This window comes from Strix aluco, chromosome 3 (assembly GCF_031877795.1).
Source record: "Strix aluco isolate bStrAlu1 chromosome 3, bStrAlu1.hap1, whole genome shotgun sequence".
NCBI lineage: Eukaryota > Metazoa > Chordata > Aves > Strigiformes > Strigidae > Strix > Strix aluco.
This window is the reverse complement of record NC_133933.1, coordinates 3,504,057-3,531,514: the sequence shown is the minus strand read 5'-3', so window position 1 is coordinate 3,531,514 and position 27,458 is coordinate 3,504,057. Positions and strand designations below refer to the sequence as shown.

Below are 27,458 nucleotides of genomic sequence, written 5' to 3'. Positions count from 1 at the left end.
CACTCACACTACCTCTGCCCCTCCGTGGGCTGAGCCTTGTTCGCACCTCGCACCCATCTCCGGCGCAGATCCCACGCCGTGGCCGCTGCACCTCCTTGAGGCTGCAGCCGCTTCCGCCTTTGCCATTCCTCAGCTAAACCTCACGTCTCGCCCCGTATCCTCGCCAGCTAAGACACTGCTACCAGCTTTGAGGGCCGCCTTCAAGGCCTCCCCGAGGGCCCAGGGTTTTACCTGGGGACAGGAGCAGCCCCGGGGTAGTGCGTTGCCACCCCCTGAGGGAGCAGGCTGCTGGCACTGCAGGGACGCCTGCCCTGGGGGGACTGTTCTCAACCAAAACTGCAGCCATGCCAGAAAGTCCCAATCCTTACTTTCAGCTTTTTGGTTTCTTTCTCCTTTCCCCTTACTGTGGTTCTTTTTCTGGTAAAATTATTCCAGGGAACTCTTTATTTTTGTAAGAACTCTGATATCATTCCTATTAGATGATAAACATTTATAAGCCAAAGCATAATTCCAAATACTTAGCCCTTAGGCAAACACTAGAAAGTAAAGGTCAAACTGTAAACATCAGTATTTTTGTAAAGATTGTGCGCATTCATGTTTTGAATTCTTGTTTTCCTTAAGTAAACCCCAGGCAAGAGATAACAGATGCCTAATTTCAAAGATTCTGAAAGTTATAATTTGGCACGCAATGGCATGCGCTGTAATGAAGTTTACAGAAGCGCTCTCTGAAGCGTTCACACATGAAAAATTAAAGTGGAGATAGTTGTTTTATTTAAATCAAACCTAGTTTCAGAAACCTTTTATCCAGCCATAAACTGCTGTGCAGTAAATGATCAACATTTGTGCCTCCAAGTTTTCTTCCTAATAACAAGCCACTAACTCAGCGCATTCTGCCTTAAAGGACCATTAGGAAAGCATTTCTTTGCTGGGGGGTGTATAGGGATGGTTGTTACTCACAAAACAGATAAAGAAGACTTAAATGTTCTTGTGAAGCCTCAAAGGTGAGAAAAAGCCAGAATTACGGTAAATGAAGCAATTTTACCTCCCCTCCTGCCTCATGCATATGCAAGACGACACAGCCTGTATTGATATGACCACACTCCTATTTTCACTGCAGGGTGCCTGTCCCGGCCTCGGCCAGGGCGAGGCAGGGGCTGGTCTGACCCTGCAAAGAGCTCCAAAAATCAACGTGACCCTCGATGTTCCCAGGCCCGCTTTGCTACGCGTGACTCAAACCCAGCTGCAGCGGCAGAACTAGCAATGTCCTCATCTGTTTTGCTATGGCACTCTTGACGTTGTTACTTAGGCACATCACAAACTTGAATTTATCCTCGCTGTTTCCCAACAAAATGAAGGAACGACTTTTCCCCTATTTTGTGGGCTGGGGAGCGAGGAAGGAAAGGGGGAGCTGAAGGATCCACGGCTATGGGGCAGTGCAACTGGGTATGCCAAAGCCTTTTCATTTTTTAGAGTGCTACAATATTTTCTATACCACAGCTCTCCTCAGCTTCTATTGCAACTGCAACTGCTCAGGATTTCGCGTCAGACCCCTGGGTCTCAAGTCAGACACCCAGAATATGAGGAACACTTAATTAGTGACCACCCGTAAAGAGTTTGGTTTAAGTAACTTGCCTGGAATCACTCTGGCAGAAGCACTGAAAGTGCCAATTCTCTAGTGTACATCTGAACAGCCTTTAATATTTTTTCCTCTTTCCACAAACCCCCGCCTCATTCACCATTCATCTTTCCCCTCCTGCCAGAAATGGGGTAGAGATCCTTGGACAATGGTGTCTTTTACCACATAACCCTGATTCATTCCCCAAGCAGGTCTGTAATTGTAGTGGTCTAATTAAAGACTGTATCATAACACAGAAGATGGAAGCAGGGCTGGGAAGAGAATTAAAGTTGCAAGATAATTTTGGTATATCCTAAGTGTTTTTAAATACAGTTTGCGCACATGCACATGTGTGATGTTCTTGACTTAAAAAAAAAAAATAAAATCAAAATGAAGCTACAGAAATCCACTGCATAGCTGGAAGCAAATTCCAGCAGGGCTGGAACCCTTGGAGTTACTGAAGTGACCCCTCCAGTAGTTAAAGCGAACAAAGTACCTGTGCGAAGGAGAGCACGTTGCCTTCTGCTGTGCAGAGAAGATGGACCTGAGTACACGCTTTGTCTGGGGACTTTGCAGACACTTCCTGAGAAGGGCAAAATGCAGGAATCACCAGCTCCATTTCACGTTTCTGGAAGGAAACACGCTGAACACAAACTTTTCTACCACCTCCCCAAAACACGGAAGTCTCCTGCTCTCTTTTCTACTCTATTCCATATGTATCTATGCATCAAGGGGACAGAGGAGCTCTTTGCAAACATCTATCCCCCTCCTGTAAGTACAGAGGCAGATACTCAACTAGACATGCAGGCTTTCCTGAGATTACCCCCATCCTGAAAATACAGCTGCAATTACAGAGCAATTCCTCTCTCGCCCGTGTGCAGCTCCATCTCCCCGAGGGACGGACCCGTCATGGGTGGGGGCTGTGGGAGAGCAGCCCCCGCACACCAGGGAGAAGCCCTAGCTGGCTTTGCAAGGACAGGATTTTTCCCTCAAACATCAGCCGAGCACGTGCAAGCTGAGAGGTTTGAAATGTTCATTAAGTGGCCGAGTTTGGCAGGAAAATGAAGTGAAAGTCGCTCTCCTGCCAAATCTCAACAGCACGGTGGTGCTAGAGCTGCTCAAATTGGCGGATATCTGACTGTTTCAAGGCAAGCAAAACTTTTCTCCTTTTTCCAAAAAACTGGTGGTGCCAGTCCCACATCAACCACATGCCATACACGCATACGTGCATAAACACACACACAGCAGCACTGCCACTGAAATTTCTACATTGTTAAGTGAAGAGATGGGTTTGTCCTGATTTACTGCAAACGTCCGGGAAGTTTTGTATTTCAGATCCACCCATCATAAGAACAGAAAACCCCACGATGGCTGCAATTCCTTCCTGTAATATTTTAAAAAGTATTTCCACTATATTTGCCCACGTGCCACCAATAAAGAAGACTTTTGTACCAGTCTAGCCATGGGTGTGTGTTTGTTTTGGGTTTTTAAATAGCATTACTTTTGACCAGCTGTCAGGCAAGAGGGTTTTTTCTTACTGTTCCCTCACTTGGTTGAACAGCTCATCACCTGTCTACCTCAACTTTCGTTTAAATTCACAAAGCTTCATACATTTTCTTTGCAGACCTACTGCACATAATAGGCAAAAACCAAATGTGCTAAAATAAACTGTAAGTGGATTAACTGAGAATAGACACAGTAGACAAAAGTACACACCTTTGCATTTAAGCTGTTAGGAACAAATAGCCATCTTGTTAAATACGATATACATCCAAAAGCAAATTAACTGTCCGTATTTGGTTCTACAAAAGGAAGCCATCTTGGAGACTGGGCCTACCAGCAAAATCTGTTTTACTGGTCTCATGTTGGACAGTAAAGTTGGCAGCAGCTGCCAAAGCTGGGACTTCAAAGAACAGAGGCTTTGCTAGAAAAGATACAACTAAGTCCATTCCAGAAGCTCTTCCCTGATCCTACACAGCACCAGATATGTGAGAGGGGAGGAGAAAAAAATATTAATCTTCCTGCCTATTGGATACACTTTTTGGGCTTGAGAGTCCAGAGTGCAGTTATTCTCCTGAATAATTATAAAATTCATGTCTAATATACACACTATTGTTAATTTGGACTAATTACTTTTAATAGTTAAGTTTAAGCTCCGAGAGAACACTGTCCACAGATGTCTGTTTTCTCTTTGGGATGTAACTAAAGAACAAAGAAATTGAACCAAATATAATTAAACAATGGCTAAGGAGTATATAGTTTCACCAGATATAAACATTAGTAAATAATGGTATTTCTCTCGCTCTTCTCTGTCAAATGAATTTTTTAGGACTACACAGAACTCAGCTATTTTTCTGAAAGCTTTAAAAAAATTCAGGTCATTTGCACCTCAATTACCATTCAGATATTACAGATACATTCTGAAAGTTGTGAAACTTCTAACTTTGGTGACTGGTTAAACAATTTACTATCGCAGCATAAAATGGAAATGCTTTCAGGAAACGGACGAGACGCTGACAAACAGGAAAGAAAAACTAGGGGGGTTCTACATAAAATACAGTATCAGTCGAAAAAATTCCAGGGGAAAATTTTCATTCAGTTCTGCATTCAGTTCTCCTGGCACCTTCCTCCTTTCTCAAAACAGGTATTTCCACTTCAAGCAAAGGTAAAACGGAAAACAAAAGGCAACATAAAGGAGCCTGATTTTCCAGAAGATCCAAATCATGGCCATCCAAAGAAACTACTCTTTGAGCTGCGTCCATCTAGACGCCCAAATGTTCAGACACTCAGTATTGCTATTCAGATCTGAAGTCTTAGCCAAGGTTCTCATTTCACTTGACAATTATTATTCTGAGGCAGTAAAATATGCTTGTACAACCATCTGGAAATCCACGGATCCCTGCTGGCTTGAGAGTCCGGTAGGGAGATGGAAGCAACCAAGCTTTGCGATAACACATTTTCAAGTTTACGAATCTTCCATCAAACCTCTGAGGGAAGATGTTTGGCTGTTCACTCAAGCATACACTACTTCAAGATGGTTTTGTAATAGAAGTCATTAATGTTGCGCATCCGAGAGGTCTTACAGGCTGCAGTGAAACCTTCCAAAACTCTGCTCGCTTACATGCTAACTACGCAAACAATGCTGAGCTGGTTTGGATTTCACCATATTCCTTCTGAATGAACCGAAACCAATACAAAAACTGCCCAGTGTGAGCCAGTACCAGCTAGATTCTCAGCACTTCAACAACTAACATTTCCCTTCAGCGTCACTGAAGTTTGGGAGGTTTGCTTTGGTGACCTGTGGCCTTTCTTTCTTCCCACCCGCCTCATTCTTTCTTTCTTTGCTATGTATGTTAATTTGGGGAAAATCATAGCCTAAGGCAACACACCTGACTGCTTCCCACCCCAAAATCATTTACCATTTAATGCACGGTTACATTCATTCTTCTGCCTTTATAGTTCCCTAATGAGCTTGAACTGCAATTAACAAAATGATTGTGTTCACTTTAGTACAATGCACCTGCAAATACCAGGATGGGAAGTCATATTTAAAACACAAAAATACACTCAGTACATATTTCAGCAGAAGCTTGATATTCTAGCATGGGCTTGAATTTTAACAGGTGTCAGTGGCTACAAACAGTTTTCTGTCTTTTTTTAATTTCTATTCTAATTGGTCAAAAATGTCCTTATATCATCGTCTCATCCAGGCTGCAATGATTTTGTGAGCAAAAATAAAATACTTCACTTTATTTTTCTCCTGAAATCATTCACTATCCCTTACCGAATAATTTTTGTTGTAAATGTTCAGACCAAAGCTAGCATTACAGTCTCTCTTGTCTGCATAAAGGTCTTTTTAAAGCCATTGTTAGGATTCATTCAAAACTGGTATTAATGAGAAAAAAACGCCTGCCAGAAAGAAATGATCAGTTGTTTCTTATCTTATTTCATTGATATTGGACAGAGTGTTTCAACAACGTAACATCCTCATCTCTATACTGCAGCAGATCTCCTGCCTACAAATTTTTGATGATTTTGGGGGGGGAAAAAAAAAAAAAAAAGGCAGCAGCATGTTTTCTTTTTTTCTCTGCTTGTTAAATGGAGCACAAACTAGAAGGTACATGGAACACATAGAAACAATAACTCTCTACATTAATATTGCTTCATCTATTGCTCTTGCTCAATGGTTTTTCTCTGTCAGAAAATCAGAAATATCAAGGTTGGAAGGGTCCTCTGGAGGTCATCTCATCCAACCTCCTGCTCATATAGAGCCGGTCCAGCTTCAGGTTAGATCAGGTTGCTCAGGGCCTTGACTAGACAAGTTCAGGAAATCTTCAAAAGTGGAAGTTTTACAGCCTCTTGGGGCTCAGGTCCTAAACCACCGCTGCTGTGAAGCATTTCTTCCTTACATTCAGTCAGATTTCCCCTTGCTGCTGCCTCCTGCCCTTCCACTGTGCATCTCTGAAAAGAGTCTGGCTTCATCCTCTCTATAAACTCCTTCTGGGTCATGGAAGAGTGCAATTATATTCCCCCTGGCTAAATAAATAAAGGTTCCCCCATCTCTCCTCACATGTCACACAGTCTAGCCACTTGACCACCACAGCTGCTCTCCCCTCTCTCCAGTTTGCCAGTATTTCTGCCAAAGAGTCCCAAACTGGACACAGTACTCCAGTGGCATCCTAAGGAGTGCAAGCAGAGAGGAACAGTCAGTCCTCTCCAGGCAACCCAGCACACAGCTGGCTTTCATTCCTGCAGGAGCCACATTGCTGGCACATGTTGGATGTGGTGTCTGTTGGGACTCCCAGCTCCGTGGCTGTCAAGACAGTATGCCCATATACCTGGGCATGGGGCGTTTCTGTCCCAGGTGCAGGACCTTGCATTCATCTCTACTGAACTTCAGGAGATTCCTGTTGGCCCATTCTTGCAGCTCATCTCTCAGATGGTTCCTCTGGCCAGCAGACTTGCTTTCCAGCATATCAACTACTTCTCCTGGCTTGGTGTCACCGGCAAACTCACTAAGGATGCACTCTGTCTCTTTGATCAGGTTGCTGATGAAGATGTTAAATAGTATCAGCCCTTCAGCACCCTCTGACACATCCTGTCCAGTCCCATGGGCTTGTATGTGCCACGTTTAGCCACATGATCTTTAATTCTTTAATGCAGGTATCACCTCCTCCCTCAAAGTCTGCCACTATGCATTGAAATCTGAAAGCAGATCTTGACACTAAAGACCAAGACAAGACACTGAATACTTCAGCCGTTTCCCACGCCTTTACATCACCTGCCACATTCAGCAGAAGCCCCACACCTTCCTTGGTCTCCCTTGTGTTGCTGACATACATGTAGAAATGGTCTGCTTACACTCCACAAGCCTCATCAGTTCCAACTCCAGCTGAGCTTTGACTTTCCTAACTCTGTTCCTACATGCCCAGGCAACATTTCTGTATTCCTCTTTGGTTGCTTGTCCCTGCTTCCACCTCCATACTCTTCCTTTTTGCATTTGAAATCAGTCAGGAGTTCCCCGTTCAGCCAAGCTGGCCTCCTGCTATACCTGCTCAGCATCCTGAACATCAGGATGGACTGTTCTTGTGCTTTGAGGAGGCTGTCCTTGAAGATCAAGCAACTCTCATGGGTCTCTGCCCTCCAGGGCAGACTCCCAGGAGATTCTGCTTACCAGTTCCTTGAACAAGCCGAAGTCCACATGCTTGAAGTTTTGACTGATTATTACATTACTTGCCTTTCCTACTTCCCTCAGGTTCTTAAACAACCATCTCATGATAGTGCAGCCAAGCCACCCCAAAACAGTTCTTCCTTATTCATGAGTGGCAGGTCCAGCACAATGCTTCCATCAGTCAGCCTGTCCAGCACCAGCATCAAAATTTGTCCCTCACGCACTCTGTAAGTCTCCCAAATTGCTTATGCCCCATCACACTGCCCTTCCAGCAGCTGTGAGGGTTACAGTTCTCCTAAAAGGGTTTCGCCTAGTGTCAGAAAAACGAACCCACTTCTAGATAACCAGACTTTTGCACGTGTTAACAGTAGAATATTCATATTGTAACTTTGTAAGTCAAGGTACTGTCCTCATAAGTACACTGTAGGATCACAGCTGGAATGCCTACCATGTAAATGCAACAATTACAAGCAACCTTGAAGGAGGTTCAGTCAGACAAACCCACCCATGGCCTCACTTGTGTAGTTCTTTACACAGTGTACAAGTAGAGGCAATGCAACACAGAATTAGTGCCCGAAGTGTTCACTTATAGCCAATCTGGGCCTGCAACACTGGCTCGTTTCAGGGCCTGCTAAGAAGAGGCATAACATGACCTACCTGAATGACAAAACCTCCAAAGCCAGACAGTCTACCCACTGTCCAGAGGGCAAGGCCAGGAAATGAGTAAAGGAAGAAATATTTCTGTACCTTGTGGGCCCAATCCCCAACATCAGTCAATTCCAATGGCTGCCAGAGACTTCAATTCTTATAAAAGGGACGAGATCTGCAGAACTGCAACTGAATAACACTGAGAAACTGACACTTGGATACTGGCTGCAGGTAGCACCTTTGCTGGTTCATCTATCAGGAGGCAGGTAGGTTTTTAGACCTTTGGCCAAATTCCCACTCATAGGCTTTCAACCCCACTGAAAGCAGAGTAAGTGAAAGGCAAACCTGGCCTTCAGTATGAACTGGAGCTTGCAGTTTGCACAGGCTCTGGAAAAGCCTGGTGATGTAAATGAGCACCTGATTTGACTGTGACTCATTTACCCTGTCAGACAGCCCTAATGACTGGTCTGCCCTGGCTCTTCAGCAAGTAGGAACTCCGAGGAACTTCTCCTATCCATACACTGACTATTAAGACATTCGTATCTCCCGGTCATTGACCTCCCTATATATCAGAAGTCCTTAACTCCCCCCCAACACCACCACTGCCACCATCCTTATTTGAACACTATAAATTTTACTGTATTTACCTTCACAACAGCCATGCAGGATGGATTTCCATCCTGTTAAATGATAAGGCAATGATGGGACAGTAAGGGCCAGATTTTTTAAAATGGAATTTAAGTCAAGTTCATGCGAGTTTTAATAAACCCTTACTTTGCCTCTGAGCTGGTTGAGCTCATAGGCCCTGATTTTGCTTAGTGCTCCTGGAGTTGTCAGGGTTCAGCCCACGCGAAAGTGCCAAGTTTCACACTGTTTTGCACATGAAACTATAAATCCCTCTCCAGAACCCCAGGGGCATGAGGGGGGCCGCTGTTCAAAAGGTTCATGAACTTGGATAAAGTTGGGCAGATATCAGAGTTTGTAACAATGTACTAAATTAAGTTCTGTCCAGAAGTTTTTCATGGGCCTTGAATATAAAATAGCTAATAGTTTTTGCAGAATTGGGCCATTGGTAAAAAAACCCAAACATTACCACATTTTGTTCTTAGCTTTATCTTTTTCAGTTAATTCAGTGCATTATTTTCTCCTGGACAATCCAGAGGTAGTTTTCTTTATCTGAAGTCATTTTAACTTTTGGTAGGTATCTAGACATAATTCTTTCCTGTTTTGTTTGCTTCTATTTTTAAACTATGCACCTACCAAACAGAGACAAATGACCACATTCTACACAGTGAGACTACCTGAAAATGTTTGCTTAGACTAATCATAAAATAGTTATCCTTCTGCAAAATCTTTGGAAATTATATTTGCTTGGACACAACACAAAGTAATAATTTGTCAGTATTTCTTACCTGCTCGCTTCAGTAAAAAACTAAATCAAAGTAATAGGAAAATCTTGGGTAATAACAGCTACCACCCCAAATCCTCTGTAACTCTGATTGTTGCTTTTCGGTGAAAACTACAACCAGAGTTTTCACTATCTTATTCCACTGAAGTTTTAGAGGAAAATTTGCCATTCAGTTTTCAGGCTGCTCATAAAACAGACTTGAGAATAAAACTGAGGAATATTTGGTCACCTATCCTGCAAGCATATATATCAGCACATTAGAGAAGCACTTGGTTCATGGTTGCTTTTCAACTCAGATTTCAAGAGAAAACTGTACCTTGACAGCCAGATTTGAGTCTTCCTATCTGACACTCCCTTGCCATCCTAGCATAATGCTAACAAGAAGTGAGAGAGTTAGATTTTCTTGTCTACAGAGCAGTCATTATAATAAGCCAACGGACAGAGAACGAAAAGGACTCTGATTTGATTCATGCTGAAGTCACAGATGCAACTGATTCAGTGGAGGCTGTTTAGAGTAACAGCCGTCTCTTTTCTTCATATTTAAATAGCAAAAACTCATTTCAACATATATTTACCACTGACGTATCAATAACTTTTGTAACAAGCAGGACCAGATGTTCTGACAGTACGTACAGTGTTTTGCATGCGGTTTACAACACACTTTACTCAAAGGCACCGGGTGATGGTCACCTCAAAGGCCAGCGATGAACCCCAGTCCTAGGGCCTTTGAAATATTTCTCTACCCTGATAGACATTTTTTTGGGAAAAGCAGCCCCCTATGGACAGGCATCTCCTAGACATCCATCACTTGGCTCTGGGAGCAGCATCAGTGGTTACTGAGGATAGCTTTTCATGTCCTGCCCGCCTAGCACACAGAACTGACAAGACTAAAGAGAGTAGTGAAAAAATGTAAAATCTGAAGGAACCTTTAATCTCTTAAATTAAAAAGAAAAAAAAATGCAACCACTTACTAATGGAATGTTAAGATTGTGTATTAAACCCACAAAAGTCAGAAAATGAAGGAATTAAAGACTCCCTTGGCTCTTTTAACCCTTCCCTCTGCCTGTGTGCATTACAGGTTTTTCATTACACAATCACATAACAGCGGGCAAAGGGACATAACCGTAGGTGATGTTAAAGGGGGAGTATGGCTGGTTATGAAGTAAAGCTACAGAAATGGAAATGTTAATAACTAGTCATTTTATCTTGTAAAAGTTTAATATTCACTATTAAAGAATGGCAAGCCACTAAAGAAACGGCAAGATGTTGCTATGGAGCTAAATGAAATATTGAATAAATGAGCTGTTCCCCTCAGTAAATATTTTGGTTGCAGTTTACTTGCAGTGGTATTTATCTCCCATGAACCAGTATGACCGTAATATATCATGGTAAGTAACTATCCTCCAGTTTATGCCCACATATAAACACATCTCACTGAAACGGGCTAAGTTTGTCCTGCACACAGCACCGGTGTGAGCCCTGCGCCTGCAAAACTCAACATGCTCCCCCCTCACCACACTTGCAAGCTCCCTATCTGCTGCATTTTGAGTAGCTGCACACTTCCCAATCATTAACGCACACATCCTCTTCATGTGCAAGGAAATATTATTATCCTGGTTTTACAAATGAGAATCCTAGGCACAGAGAGATTAAAGCTGAACATTTCAAAGCATCCCAGTTAATTAAAATGACTGGAAAATGGGTGTCCAAATTGTTTAGATACCTTTGAAGTCTCGGAATAATTATATTGCTCAAGGTCACACAGGGAGTTTATGGCTGACCCACAACTTGAACCCAGATTTCCAGCGTCCCACTCCAGCACCTTAATCACAAAGCCATCTTTGCTTTCCAATTTAATACTGGCCAGACCTGGTCCGCATGCAAACTGGTTACCAACGGACGAAACCTGTTATTATGCCATATAATGTAGCTATCTATCTCTACCCTACAGGATAAACAGCAGTGCATTTGGGCATCTCCAAATTCTTTAAGGTACATGTCATTACAAAACACTTATGAGGAAGGGAAGAGCTATTTGAGAATTAGCACACAAGGACAGTGGGGGGCTTTTCCAATGGCACGCTCCAGCTCCACAGCAGAGTACAGTTTGCTGTCTCGCCCTCCTGTTCTTAGTCTGGTGGCCCTGCTGCTACACTGCCTCTTTTTTCTGATGCAGTATTTGACTAGCAGCATTTCCTTTTAACAGGTTTAGCCACCAAAGCCCGTCTTGTTGCTATCAGCTTAGCTGTGAATTCCACCCACTCCCTTTCATGACTAGGCCCACTTGACACTACAGCCACCAGTGACGCTGTTTCTTGCCATCAGGCTCGCAGTACAAAAGTTGCTACAGTACAAAATAAACCCTCAAAGTCATTCAGAGTAGGACCAAGACTTCAGCAACAGAGCATATGATGGAAGAGTCCTCTCCCAAAGAAAAAGCTCAGACAGGACCTGTTGGAGAGGCCTCCTCACCACAGAGGCAGAAGAGCTTCTGCACATAGCATTGTAGGACACTCCTTGGCCTTCCTCATGCCTCTGGGGTCTTTGCATAGAAGAAGAGGGCTGTACTTAACAAGCCAGTTTTGGTATCCATCAATAAACTTGATCTCAGCTTAATTTCTCTTGAGCACACACTCCAATTACACACTCCCCTTATTCAGAGCTGCAAGTCAGAAAGCTACATTTTCCAAATGATTGCTGTCGTTGGCACGAAGTCTTTGGGCCTTGGTATGAACTGATGCAGTTACATAAAATAAAACTTCCCAGATAGGACTCAATCTTGGGTTCTCCCTAGACACACCAACACCCTCCAGGATGTGGAACGCAATGTAAGACAGAGATCAACATAAAACACACACACACGCTTAACATGCTGACTTTTTATCACAGAGGTTGCTAATTTCCCATGCTAAGAACAACCTTTGGAACTAAAATGAATTATGCGTCTCATTCTGAGTGCATCAAAGAGTAGACAGTCTTTTTAAAGAAGTCAAGATCACCTCAGCTGTGCTTTTGTTATCTAGCCCAAGGTTAAGGATTTGGCCTTGGGCTAACAATTGGCTCAGAAAACCAGGATCATGTAATGAGAGTTCCAGGAAGAGAGAAAAGCCAAAGCTTGGTAAAGGCACACTCTTCAAAGTGTCCCAGTATTTGACCTTTTTTTTTTTTTTTTCCTCCCTCCCCCGCCTCAGATGACTGAGGTAGAGGAATGGAGCCTGAAACTTTGAAGGAAGTACTCACATACAAGAGGAGCTGGAGGGACCTTCCCAGATCCTTTCCAGACACTCAGGCTCCCAGAGAAAGGCCTGACAACAAATTTTCCTCAACAGTTAGATGGAAAAGTTGGCAGTAACCCACTGCATGGCTCAGGTCTCAAGAGAAGATGGCTTATGGAAAGGGCAGCACCTGGTTTATTTTCTTTGATAAGTTAAGCTGCTTCTATTTGAAAAATAAATTCAACCCTCAAAAATGGCTAAGACCCTCCAGCAGGTAGGAGCTGTAATAGCCACCTGCCAGCAGAATGGCCTGCTGGGTTATGCAGAGTTGTTTGCAAACTACTGATTTTTTTTTTTAAATGGTTTTTGTTTGTTGGGGTTTTGTTTGGGTTTTTTTGTCAGAACCTACACACAGGAGAGTCCCAGACCACTTTCTCAACCTTTGCTGCTGACAAAACCCAGAAGGCTCCACCCACGCTCCCAACACCATTTTCCCAGGGCTTGGTCCTTCTGACTGAGGAACTCTGCAGTGGGCATGAATCAGTAACTCAGCAGGTGTGCAGGATCTCTCCCTAAATGACTCTGCCCTCTAGGGTACATTTGGGTTATATTTTCAAAGATGAAAATCTTTTCATCTGCAAACCTGGGAGACTTCTTTGCCCTGTGTGTCAAGAAGTAGTTAACTATTTCTTAAAAAAAACCCAAAAACACCTTAACAAAAAAAAAATAATCACCAGACCAGGAAATATGAATCAATTAGTCTTTGATCCTCCCCTCAGTAATAACATCATCTAGAACATGGGTTACTGCTAATCCTAAATAACCAAAAATGTTGATGGACTTTAAAAAAACAGTGTTTAAGGAAAGGAGAACTTCAATTCCATTTCCTTCTGATCTTTGAGTCTCAAGGTGGCACTCTGAGGCTTCTCCTCAGAGACTATGAGGAAATTTTCTTTTTAAGAATCTCAGGCTCCATGGTGCCCTCACAAGATTCCAGCAAGAGAAGCTTTAAAGTAATCCTGCAAGATGCCAATAGTCTGTACACTGCAAGCAGCAAAATGACAACATACCTGTCATTCCAGTAATCTAGGTCTTGAACAATAGGAATAAAAGAGTATCAATAATGCCAGTGTTTTGCAGAATAAAACAGCTCATTTTTCACTTAAAGCTATTGGGCCCACCTTTTATTTACAGCACCAGTGCTGGGAAAATGGCTTGCACGTCCGTTAGGACTTGGTCCAATAGCAACAGCATGACATCAAAACTGCCTTCATGTTAACATTATGATGTCAACTAGAAGATCAGGATTCTTCATGAAAATGGACAAAAAAGTTGGGCTCTTAAGTGAGAGACTGCCTTTAAATAAAAAGACTTTTTCATTCAAAGGAAGAGAGAAAATGCAAGCAGATAAAAACATGTTAGAACTGTCCTTAAAGTAATTTAAAACAATAGCTAGAGTGATGTTTATAAGAAATAATACATACTCTGCCTCTCTTTCTAATTCCTAAGGAGTCAATAACTCCTTTGGTCTATGAAGTCCCATACAAAGTTATCAATAAGTCATGAGAAAAATGCAAAAGTCAAGATTACGATGAAATGAATCATTGTTTCTGGCTGTAAAGCAGAGGCATTCTGCTCAGCCCGCATGTTTGGCGCAGCCATAGTCAGATATCCCTTCCCCCTTCCCACTCCCATCACCATTGGCCTTGCAATTAAGCTTCAGTATGCCTGTGTGTATATTATTGATGTGGAAACAGCTATTTCCATCATGCCGCAGACATTCTATACTTTTGAAGTCTGTGGTTACAGAGTCATTATTCCATACAACACTTTCCCATCACTAGGGTGTGCAGGATGCCATAAAAAAATGGTTTTGTGCAAGTTCCAAGCTACTGGAGTTATGTCAATAGTTACCTTAAATATATCACTTTTTATACGTGGTCACCCTGCCCTCTGAGGATTTGCTTTAATAAAAAGGATCGGATCATCTGAGAACGAATTCAGTAGAGCTGTGCTGATTTGCAGATCTGGTCGATATTTCCATCTTTTAATCTGCATGTTGTTTCCAGGATGATGATAGTAATAATAGTAGTAGTAATAATAATAATTCTACATTTGCTTCTGTTTATAGTGAAACACTGCTGGAGTTGAATGCTCTGTTTTAATGAGACGCACTGAATGAAACAGTATCCTGCAGTGCAAGAAGTACATGTCAGCTCTCCCCTGTCTTGGCATTACGACCCAAGCTACAGCACAATATTCATAATTTTCTTGGTGATCTCCCAGAAAATCCTTCTTAATTTAATCTCTAATGGGATTATCAGCCTCATTAAATTGTAAATCTGCCACAGTCCAGCTGTTGTGGGAACCTGAACTTTCAGAATGTTATCAATTCCCTGCTCTGATCTCTCTACCTGAAGTCCCGCTAGAAATTTTTAACACTTTCAGCTTCAAAAGCCTGCAGGGTCCTTCCCCACTACCTTCACCTGCAACTTCTTCCCACAAAAGTCCCTGCCTTTTTTCAAACTAAAAAGGCACAGATCTGCTTCTTTCCTGGAGTCAAGCCAATATACCCAACTGCAGACGTAACCTAGTGGCTCTGGTCTAATTTCTATATAATTTCAAGCACATTTTGCAAAAGCCCCTGTAAGAATGAACTGTGAAGAGCAAAATTACATCTCATCGCTACCTTGCCTTGGGAGCTGAGAACCAAGCTGACCCACTGCAAGTTTCCTACCGCTGGAGAAGTCCAATAGCTCTCAGCCTCTGTTCATCTATCGAGGGCACTACAAGCCCGGGCAGGTATTACAGCTGAGCGCCTTCACAGCACTATGTAAATACAGATGCAAATAAACTTTGGCCCTCAGACTTCTGTCAAGTTACAAACACGGTCCCTGGTGTCATGAGGTGTTTCCTGCCACACGCAAGGGGTGTGAGCCTTCGGACCCTGCCCAAGCGAAGATTTTTGCAGAAGGCAGGGACAAATTTGCCTCTGTAAAGGACACAGAACCAGGACAAAAACCAGTGTACCTGCTTTTCTAAGTGACCATTGCACAAGGCTTGCGGACAGAAGGTTGCTAAATCCCAGAGGGCACTGACAGGTGACTAGATTCCAAAAAGAGAGGAAACTCCACCTCAGGAAACCATTACTGCTTGTTGCAGACAAGGCTGTCAGGAATACAGGTAATGAAGGATTAGTACTGGAGGAGACAGGAAAGAGGTAATCTTAAAATAATTTTTTAATTCTTTTTGTGCCCAAGAAAGACAAATGGAGTGGACACACAAACACTTACTTTCTCACACACCTGCAAAATCTCTTAGGAGAAATAAACAAAAAATTTGGAGTACAGCAGAGTAAAGCTATATTCTGAAGGAGCTGGGATTTTTTCCCTGTACATAGTAGTCTAACAAAGTAAAAGACTGCCACTTTTATCCACCACCCTCCTTACAGCAATAATATGTAAAATCCAAGTGTCCTTCTGAACCTAGCTTCTTTTTTCTTTCCTATGTAACTAAAAAACAAAGCAGTTTGTGCCTGTAACAACCATTTATAACATCTTTAAAAATACATTTTAATGCCTTTGGCTTTTCATCATTTTTCTGAGCAGCTTAAGTCAACTGGGAACAAGATTCGTGTTTCTCATGTTCTCATGTTGTAAGAACACAACAAATCAAGTTCTCATAGCAGCAGTGTGCCCTATCAAAAGGGGTAGCCTTAATATAAAGGAGAAGAGAAACATTCCATATCCATAATTAGATAAATAATACTTCAGGCAAGATATGGCACCTTTAAAAGTGCCTTTTCAGTCTTGGATTTTTCTCTGCTTGTTACTACAGAAACCATCTAGCAACCAGAATCTAAGACAGACTCCACCCAAAACAGAGAAAAACAATATAGACAGAGTAGGCTTTTCCTCCTTCCCCCCCCCCCCCCCCTTCCCCCCCCCCCTTTTTTTTGAAAGGGTGGGTGAGTGCTAAGGAAAAGTATCTTACTGTGCAGCAAAGGATAGGAGCATTTTGCATGCAGTTGAAACAGTAAAGCTCTGATTACAGATGGCAGAAATGAAAGCAGGGAATGAGTAATGAGCAATGAGAAATGCGTAATGCGGGATGAGGATATAATTTCCACACATCGGCTAAAGAAAGGTTTACACTCTTAAGCAATAAAAACAAACCATTAAGCCAGACCTGCACTGTCAGGAAGTATAAAACAGTTCTTGAAACTCTGCAGTTACTATACAAAAGCTTTTCATAAACTTTTGTTTCCTGATCTTCATAAAACATTAACATCAAGCTGCCATATGGCAATTAGCTGCCTCCTGAAATCAATAAAAAAACCCCAAAAATCAACAATTTTGGAATAGCTGTACAATAAAATAGTTCAATAATTATCCTCTTCTAATAGTGTAGCAAAGTGGGTCTAGTATAAATGCAGTCCAGATGAGCTCCTTCTTCAAAGCTGAGAGTACAATACATCATGTTCCTCTCCAAGCCTCATTGGTACAGATTGCACAAACGAGATCTTTAACTGCCTAGCAGGGGGCAAAGCAGGTGACAGTCTGTGGACACCCAAACCCGACTATCATATGAGCGGGAAAGGCCTCAATGCCTGATTATGATGAGCCCAGGTGAGCACAGCAGAGCAGATCCTGCTCGGTGAAAATGGCCAATGCTCTCGGGAGAGCTTACCTCAACTGAAGATCTTCCCACGTCATTTTTACATGTTGCTGACCACAGAAGTCCAACTGAATTTTGCGCAAAAATTATCAAGCCACTTGACAAAGCTGTTACTGAGTCTCAAAAGGACAAGGAGAGATGCTGATCACATTTGTGTTTAGAGAGATGCTTATCTGAAATGCACAAAGGGTGACATTATCTATCACAATCTCTGCCTATATAGATTATATAAGTGCCTAGAAGCAATATGTTTAGGGGAAACAGGCTATAGGATAACAAAGGCAGTTTAGCCTTCCGATCTTCTGCTTTTTCTCCTCTTAAAAGGAAAAAAAAGCTCATTTCTTCTTGTAGAGTACTATAGAGCTAATAAGTACTAAAGAACTGACATAAGTACTGGTGTATTGTGGTAACAGCATACCTTTAGTATTTAGGATTATTTAGCAGTCATTATCAGATTTAGATGATGTCAGAAAGCCCAAATCTTTCAGGAGGACTGTCTGATCATCAACCCTATTTAGCAGAGTTCAGGAACCCAATTGATCTCTAGGAGAATTTTCTACTACTCATATATGAAAGTTTGTTTTGTTTCTCTTCTTTTAAATCCTAAACAAACTCTTCAGTGGAGTACTCTCACATCTCCAGTCTGGAGAGAAAGATTAAAAATTAAGGATTAAAAGACACATTATGAAACCAATTCTGCAGAAATTTATGGACGTGCTGAGCTTGACACATGCCTGTTTCCTCCTCGAAATCAGTACGGAACTGATGATTCCGTGACTAAGCAGGTATAGAAATGCGTGCAAGAGTGGGTCTTAATCGGTTTACAATTATACATTGGCCTCAGTCTATTTTACTAAGGATGCAATTCTTTGTCAAGCAACAGGAGGTTTGCCTTTACAAGGAATGCGGCATCACGCCATGAGCCAGCTACTGCTCATGCATAGACAAGCGCCGTAGCCAATTTTTTTGAAACAAGATTAGCATCAACGTGTTCTCATGCCTTAGAGGAGAAGTAAAGCAGCCACCACTCTGTAAAAAGCCTTCCTCAATCTAGTTACACACAAAGGGCTATGAGCTGTGAAACTCAAGCCTTGCAACACTGGAGTTTAGGATCTGGTTAGAAGTCTTTATTGATTTCAGCAGGTTTGGGATCATACCTTTCCTGCTCATAGAAATGGCACAATCTTCCAATTTTTCAGCACTTTATGTCCAGCTTTACAGAGTATGCTAGCGCCACTATGACTTGACTAGCACAACCACGCATCGTAAACAATCAATGAATTCTTGAAGAACCTTCACTATGGCATTTCCCACGACCGACTACCTTCCCAAAGCAACAGCCATAAACTCACTCATCACCAGTAAAGCTGGCAACAAGCAAAAGGCAAACAAATCTTCTGCACATAAACCACTCCCCCCTCAAAATATTAGCCAACAGAACAGCACTGGTCTTTTGAAAGAGCAAACTGAAGTTGTCCACCCAGCGAACTCATAGGCTACTACGTAGTATCAGCATGACCAATAACATCAGCTACCTCTCAAAAACAAGCAGAGCCAAACTGCAGAGTGGTGGATTGTTCTCTATTAGCTATTAAAATACCGCTGGTACAAAGAAACACGTACATTTTAAATCTCGCCACACAAACTTACAGCTAGCCTAAGATATTTTTAAAGCTGTCAAGAGAGAAATGGGATCAACAGGAAATCAGTTTTTCTCTCCTATCCTCTGTAGCCATTGCCTTTTGTGATGATTAGCAGTAGAGAACTGTTCTGTAACAAGACCTGTAAGACATCACCAAGTTAGCCTTTCTGATCAACAAACCTATTCAGTACCTTCGCTGTAACCCAGAGGATTCTGGTAAAAAAAAGGAGGAGTTTGGAGAGGGCCATGAGAAAGAGGAGGTTTCTGTTAAGAAAAAGCCAGGCTAGTAGCAGGCCCGATTTAGAGATTCCCAGAGTTGACTTAGAGAGGTCTCTAATGGGCCAGCTGTACACATGACTTTGGGAAGCGCTGCCTCAGTTCACCAAATCGAGAAACAGATCCACAACGGAGCACAGCGGGGTTCTGACACCTCTGGAGGTATCAGCACAGAGTCACTGTATATCCACTAAATACAGCGGAGAGCTCCTGAAACAGGCAGGAACTTCCCACTAGCATCTAACACTATTCCATTCTGTTCCCAGCTTCAGTGCACTTCGCAGTGGATCACCAAGAAGCCAATTTAAGCTACGTTCCCGCTCTACTATTTCAGCACAATTTTCACACAAGAAGCAACCTGGCCTCTGCATGCTCGTCCCAGGTTCTACAGCTAGTAACTCAACTGCCATACCAGTCTTTTAACGCACAAGGGGCACAATAAGTAGTATTAGCTTTAATGCTGCCTTTGCCAACTGCAAATCATGCTTTTGCGCCTTACGTGAAGGATTTAAAAAGTAAGAAGATGTAAGCACAAGTTATCCTTGTGATGACTGCACAAGTGAAATGTTTTTTCTTACAGACTGGACTTTTCAGAAAGGAATATCAGAGCTCTACAATTTATTATCTGAAATAGATTTAAACATTTGGGAAGGAAAAAAAAAAATATTTCAAACACAAAAACCCTGGAAAGGAAGACAAGCTAATCTGCAAACCAGCAAACCCATCAGCTGAGGTTAGATAGGAGGCTGCATATGACAACAGCCTGCTGTATGTAGGGCAAAAATTGAAGATGAATTTCACTATAACACTCCACAGAAGTGAGCTCTCATCTGAGGTGAGGAAGTATGCAATGCTCTTCCAACTGTTAAAGACAAGGGCCGGTACAAATAAGGTACGTATTCCCCTTTAGCATACATAATCACAAATAAAAAAAGGATGACATTTTAGTTTTTATTATTTTATATTTGGCCAGGACTTTTAAAGGAAGGACTTTTAAAGGAAACATCAAACATTCACTTTTCTGTAGGTCTAGAAAGGATTCAGTCTTCCCCCACCCCCGCCTCCCGTAGGATTTCTATTGGTCCTTCTTATATTCACACTGCAAATTAGTTGGGAATAGCAGTATTTATGCTAGATCAGCAACGTCTGGTTCTTATCCAAATGTTCCACCTAAGGAGGATGCCAGTTCTCATGGATTGGACAGCCCACCCTGCAGCATTCCTGAGAATTGTACAATATAATAATCTTGAAAGTCAGCAGAGTGGATTATCCACTTTTTTCTGGACTTGAACTTGTGACCTTAACAGTAGCACAGCAGAAAGCAAATGTGCTATGCACTTTGCCATAGTAACCTTCCATGTATTCTTTTCAACTTAAATACACACAATTGAAACAGCTACAATTTTGGAAAATTATGTACAAACCCTATATTTTTTTCTTTTTGATTACATATAAATACAAATTAGCTATTCTTCTAAAAAGTGGTTATAATAGTAAATAAATACAAAATAAGAATCTGACCATTATACTTCATGTGCTGGGATTAAACCCATATAAAATGTACAACTAAAATACATTTAAAATCTTTAAAGGAATATTTCTCTGATTAAAATATTTGTTTTCCCAACTTTTTCGTAGACATAAATATATTTTCAAAATAGTTGTGTTTTTTTTCTTTCCATTTCATTACATAAATAAAGTCTTCATTGGGAAATATTAAAGTGTCAGCTTTTTTTTTTTTTTTGTATTTGTCTAATATATTTGCTGTGTCAGCGGCACCCACAACCCTCCACAACCATATCTTGATAGTTCTTTAATACAACTTTTTCATTTTCATCAAGGTAGAGCATGGAAATAGCACTCAGTTCTGTCGGCACACAGCAAGCCTTGGGGATTTTGGAATTCACTGAATTGACCAAAGTCTGAACAATGGCATGGTTTGTGGAGTTTAGATGATCTGCCAGTGGAAAAGGACATTCCCCATGGCAGTAAAAGGCACTATACCCCGGTGGGGCAACAATCCAGTCATTCCACCCCACATCATTGAAGTCCACATATAACGGATGCCTTTTGCAACTGTATTTGTGGCGTTTACGCTGTTTGTGTTTCGCTTGACGCTTTTCTCTTTTATGAAGCGGGTGTCCCTTGCCATCATGCCCAAACGTTACTAATAATGGCCTGAGCTGAGACCAGCTATCTTCATCCTGATGTAAAGACCTGCTAATCCTAACGTGCCTCTTGGAGGCACTGTTCTCTTTGTCCAAGTGAACCACCTCTACCACAAACCCATGATTAGGTTGTCCATGTGCAATCCACCTCAAAACAGCTGGCGTTACATCAAAACTTTCCCATTTACTTGCATTATGATGCACCAACCTGGTGTCCAAAAGTCTTGTGACAGGGTCCTTAGAGGTGGCTGTGGCTGGCTTTATAATTTCATAAATATTAATACGGTGATGGTAGCTGCTGTTGTTCTCAAAGGCTCCGTGCACCTGTTTCCGAAAAATCTGGAGTTCAGCTGAGGTGATAGACTCCTCATTAGGGATGGAAGTTAAATTAAAGAAGAAACGCCGTGCTGTTTTCCCACTTGTTTCTGGCAGTTCTTCCAAAACTTCTAATTTGATTAAACAGGGAAAATAAAAAAAAAAAAAAAAGAAAGGAAGAAAGAAAAAAATCAGGAACTGAGACAAGCAACCCAACTCCTCAGATAGTCTGCTGTTGGCAACTTTCAAATGACAGCTAACACACGTGACATACGAGATCTGAAAGACTTCCAGGCAGAAAATACCATCCCCCTTGTCTTTCTGTTTATTTATGCAAGCACGTATAGCATGAAGTTAAGAATGCTTCATTCCTTGTTATGCATTTTGATTGAATACTGGTGTCCTTTGCATTCCAGGTGGTTATAATAATTGGCAAGAAATACGCAGCATTACTTTGGAATTCAAGGACATTAGTGAGAAAACTCAAGCGCTGTAGTTAGCCGAGGTCTGATGAGAATCCTTAAAGCCAGTTGAGGACTTAGGGTAACTATTGCACTTCTGCTTTGTTCAAGAATAAGGCTCTTAATGTCAACCCCTTAAACTCTATTCTCAAAAATACTCCTCTGCAATTTGGGTGACTTACAGATCTTAATGTATGGATTTTTGTATCTTAATTAGAGATGGTGAACTCAACATCTGTAAAGGTACTTTAAGAAGCACGCCCTAGTTTACCCAAAAGGGCCATAGAGAACAGCAGGAAGGTTCAGCTGCTAAAAGAGGGGTGGATGATAAAGGGATAATGAAACAAAGTCACTTCTGAACAACAGGTTTTCAAAACCACAAAAAAAAAAATAATTTAAAGGTCACTAAACCCCAGGCCGTTCTCACCTTTGCGTCAACAAATAATTGAACGGAGCTTCAGAGGGAGTAAAATATATCTAGGGTTGCTAAGTACGTTGTTGCTACAGACATTGAAGAAATTAAAAGTATTTGTCAAAACAAATCTCTCTCAAATCGCGGTTTTTAATTTTGGTGCTAAGCATCCTGGAGAAACAATCACTTCCGAAGGGGAAGGCATAACAACTGTTCTTAGCAGTTCTTAGTCATGTAGCCATTCCCTGCTGAATCCAGCGTGACTTTTTGCACAAGGTAAGGCTTGGCTTTACAGTACTTCAGGACCAGCCCCATATTTGTAAACATGCAGATGTTCTGAGCAGTGACAAGACAAACTTCTGCTTTCAAGAAGCCACTAATACAGAGCGAGAACTCAGGGGAAAAAATTGAGTCACATTGATTTTCTTCTAAATTTGGTGAAAATTATAGAACATATGTCAAAACCAGCCTTTGCTGTAGCAGTATGACTACTTCAAACTGTGGAATTTTACGTTTCCCTAAAAATGACAAACTTTGCCTTTTTGGCTCCGCTCTTGCTCAGCCCCTTGCCGACTGCACTCAGGTTTAACGTGAACGACCCGCGCACTGGCTTGTCCCCATTCACTGCTAGGTGTCTATTTTCCACACAGAGAAATGCAGACGAGGAGGGCTTACGTTTCATCCCTCACCTCCCTTTCTCACGAGAAGGCTTTCCACTACACAGCCCATCCACTCCTCCGAGGCCGCCTCCTTTATCCATCAGAAACATTAAATACTAACGGGAGTTCTTCTCTCAACGCAGTTTCCCATTAAAAGCATGGGAAAGTTGCAATTTTCGTTACTTCTACAGCGGGGCCACTGCACGCCAGCGCCGGAGACTAGCAGCCAGGAACAATTACAACCTGGGGAAACGTTTCCCAAAGAGCACGCGAGCGACACGCGCCCCACCGGCTTCCACGGGCCTACCCGTGCCGTGGCTAACGCCACCATCGCCGTTTGGGCTATGGAAGCTGGGAAACGCACCCAGTTGCTCAGCGAGGCCCCGTCCCAGGGGGTTCACTGCCTCGGTGGGCTGCGGGTGAGGAGGGGACGAGGTGCTGCTGGACACCCGGGTCACCCGTGGGTGAGAGCTGAGACGTGGCCATGGGGCTTTTACCAGCCTGGGCACTGGTAGCGTGGGTCCGGGCTAAATCGCTCCTCGATGGCAGGGCGAGGGAGCGCTTAAGGAGGCCGCGATTGATTGTTTCATTGATCTCTCACGGGGATTAGATAAGGATTAGGAACCTCGGCAGCGGCCCCGGCTCAGCCCGCATTAGGGAGGTTTTCCTGCGCTTTAGCCTCGCCGCGGCCAAGCTACCTGTGGGAAGGTTTAAGCGCGGAGCCGCTCCGCTTCGGCGAGGAGAGCGGCTACAACCGGAGCCCCCCCCCCCCCCCCCAACCTCCCCGCCGTGGGACGGAGGGGCCGAAGGGAGGCTGGCAGGGCTCCCCCAACTCCGCGTTACCAGCGGCCGAGCCCGGGCGCTCCCGGGGAGGAATCCGCCCCGCCGCTCCTCCTCCGACCCTCCCCTTTCCCCGCCGCTCCCTCAGCCCCCCCCACCCCCCCACCCCGAACCCCTACCTTCGTGGTGGAAGCTGCGGACGGTGTTGGCGCGGCTGGCGGCCCTCTCCAGCGGGTAGCCCAGGGCCGGCGGTTGCCCCAGCTGCTGGCCGGCGTGCAGGCGGTAGAGGTCCAGCATGTAGGGGGGGATGACGACGTCCTTGCCGGGGCTGGGCCGCCGCTTCAAGCCGAACATGTGGAGCAGGCGCAGCTCGAACTCGCTGAGGAGAAGATCCTCGGGGCGTTGCGCGGCCGAGGCGGCGCGGCCCGGCTCGCTGAAGCGCCGCCGGCCCACCTCGGGCATGAGCCCGGCCGCGCCGCCCAGCAGCACCTGGCAGAGCAGCAGCGCCAGGAGGGAGCGGGTGGCGGCGACCATGATCAACCTGCGCGGAGGAGGAGGAGGAGGAGGAGGAGGAAGGAGGGGGGGGAGGAGGAGGAGGAGGCGATGGGAGCCAGTCAGCGCGGACACCGCGCCGCGGGGTGCGGGGTGGGGGGGAACGGGACGGTCCGCAGGTGGGTCCCACCCCGGCGCCCAGCCTGGCCCCCGCGGGCCATGGCGAGTGGCCCCCGCCGCCGCCCGGCCGGCTGCCGGCGGGACGGGCGCGGAGGAGCGCACCCCCCCACTAACCCGCCCCCCCCTCCCCAAACCCCACTACCCCCCCCCACCCCCCCAACCCCGCGGGGGCCCCGTCGGGCCGCTTCAGGTGCTCGGCGGCGGAGCGAGGCACGAAAATCCCCCGTGGCAGGAGATCAAAGGGACCGAGGCGGGACGGGACGGGACGGGGCGGGGGAGCGGAGCGGGGCGATCCGCAACAAAGGAGCGCGGAGGTGAAGGGGAGGAGGGGGCGGCCGCTGTCAGGGCGGCGGGGGCACCGCCGGGGCCGGGCCGCTGCCCTCGGCGGGGCGCAGGTGTGCGCCGGGCCGGGCCGGGCCTCCCGCCGCCGGGACTGGGGACCGGGACCGCTCGGCGGGGAAAGGGAAGGGGCGGCTGCCGGGCAAAGCGAGCTGCCCGCTGCGCTCCCGTCGCGACCCCCGTGCTCCCCCCCCGCCCCGCTCCGCTCCGCGCCGAGGGGGCCGGGGGCCGGTCCCGCTTCCCCCGCGGCGGGGCAGCGGCTTCCCCCACCGGCGGAGAGCAAGGGAGGGCTATTTTCCCTCGGCGGAGTGGAAGAAGGGGAAGGAGGCAAACACAAATCCTGCTACGTTCTTAGCCAAACCCACAGGATGATATTCTCCCCCGTGAAACTCTGCGCTGGATTATTATTATTATTATCATTATTGTTACGATTAGCGTCCCGTCCCCCCTCTCTCTTGCAGAGCTCTAGCACCTCCGCCGTGGCCCACGGAGTCATCCTGCGGAGAAGGCTTTCAGCGGGTCTGCGACCGCCGGAGTTATACCTGTGTGCAGCAGCAGGGGTTGTGTCTGCAGGAGGGTTTTCTGCTCTCGGGGTGTTTTTCCCGCATCACTTGGTGTTACTCCAAACTTCGCTGCTGCTCCTCTACAGCTGCCGAGCAGAAAATAGAAGTTCCCTGAAGTGCAGTCCGCCTCAGAAACATACTTTTAGCAGCTGGTTGAGGAGGCAGAAGGCAAGTCCCGGCCAGGGAAGGGCTTCTCCCTTTTAAAAGCAGCGATCGGAAAGTTGTTGCTTCTTCTTCTTCCTCCTCCTCCTCCTCGCGTGTGTGTGCGTGTGCCTGGCCGTGAATGGGTCCCTATGTGCCTACGGAGTTAAAAGGCTCCTTTTAAAAAATGTCCTTTGCATCACCCGCATCAGACAGCTGGACGTTTACGGAGACTCCCGCGGCAACATGAAAATGAAGCTTTGACTTTTCTCCGCTCCCTTAAAAAGAAAGAAGAAAGGAGGAGGAGAAAGAATTAAAAAAAAAAAAAAAACACACACCACCAAAAAGGGTGGGGAGTAGCCGCCTGCCCGCGTGGAGCGGCCGCGCTAGGGGCCAGCGCCGGTCGCCCCGCCGGCCCGCCCGCCTCCCGCCCCGCACCGCACCATGGCCGGGGGTGGCCGGTGGCCGCCGCCGGGGCCTTTTTGTTGCTTGGCGATGTCACGACCCCGGAGGCTCGCTGGCCCGCGCCAATCACAGCCGCCCTGTGGGAGCGGGCTGCGGCCCCGCACGGCTTTTTAAAGGAGACGCCGCCTCCCTCCCTCCCTCGTTTCTTCCCTCCCTCTTCCCTCGCCCCGCTCCCTCCCTCGCTCGCCCGGGTCGCCGTGCCGCCGGTCCTCCGCGCCGGGGGAGCCGGGATGGGGAGGGCGGCCCGTTAAGCTCTGGGGCACTTCCCCACCGGCCGGGACGGGGACGGCCGCCGGCCCAGGACCCGCCGGTGGGCGGCGGGGCACGGCCGCCCGCTGCGGGCCGCGGTCCCGGGCCGACAGCCGCTGCCGCCAACCGGGTGAGCGCCCGTGCCCCGGCCCGCCGGGGTGGGGAAGGTGTAGAGGTCACGTAAGGTACCGGGAGACTCCCCGGTGCTTTAAAACCAGTTTAAATACATAGAGAGAGAGACAGAGAGACACACACTTATTTACTTATTTCTCCCCCGAGCCTGCTGCCGGGGCCGCGGGGCTGGCAACCACGGGGGCTTTCCTCGCCCTCCCCGAAAACCTCGGGAGGAGTCTACGGTGCATCCGACCGCGGGCTCGGCCCCGGCCGGGCGGCCGGCAGAAGGTTTGGGTTAGGGTTTTTTTTTTTTTTTTTGAGGGTTTTTTTTTCTGGTGTGGGGTTTTGTGTTGGTTTTTTTTTTTTTTTTTTTTTTTTTTTTAAGATGTGGCTGCCCTCCAGTGGTGGAAATGCGGCGGATCTCCAGCCGGGACACGGTAACCCCATGGTAAACCACCCTCCGCCAACCCCACGGCCCCTCGCCTCTACCTGCCACCTGCCCCGGGGCCGAGTTCACGCTCCCGCGGGGCTGCGGGACCGGTGGCGGTGGGCGGGGCAGGGGGGGAGCCCAGCCGTGTCCACGCCGGTGCTCCCCAGGTTTGCAGCCACCACTGGCCCGGCATCGCGTACGGCTGCGTACAGGCCTGGAGGAGGAGGAGAGAGGTGGCAGGGGTGAAGAAGGCAGGCCCACACGCGGCGGGATTTGGCTCCCAATCCGAGCTACGTCCCCCGCTCCCTTTGCTGATACTGGCAAATCTCTTCATCCCGACACACTTTAGTAGCCGGCGGGCAGGGACACATCCTTTGCCCCGTCTCTTCGTCTGCTCGGGCTCTGCGGTAGGGCTTGGCCCTTCCTGCATAGGTATGCGATACCCAGCGATTTAGGGGCCTCTGCAAAGCCCAAGCCACTGGCACGCTGTCATTAGCTGGGGTCCTGCTGCTAGCCCAGGCTCCCTCCCGGCAAGGTG

At 45.7% G+C, this 27,458-nt stretch overlaps 1 protein-coding gene across 1 annotated transcript; it reads right to left on the bottom strand.

Moving 5' to 3' along the window:
- Positions 1-20,554: 20,554 nt before the first annotated feature.
- BMP2 (bone morphogenetic protein 2) lies at positions 20,555-26,370 on the bottom strand. The gene is made up of 3 exons (XM_074817188.1): positions 25,501-26,370; positions 24,127-24,488; positions 20,555-21,766 (listed from the first exon to the last, which is right to left on the bottom strand). The coding sequence occupies exons 2-3, from the start codon at positions 24,479-24,481 to the stop codon at positions 20,922-20,924; spliced, it is 1,200 nt and encodes a 399-aa protein (XP_074673289.1). The 5' UTR covers positions 24,482-24,488; positions 25,501-26,370; the 3' UTR covers positions 20,555-20,921.
- Positions 26,371-27,458: the final 1,088 nt, after the last annotated feature.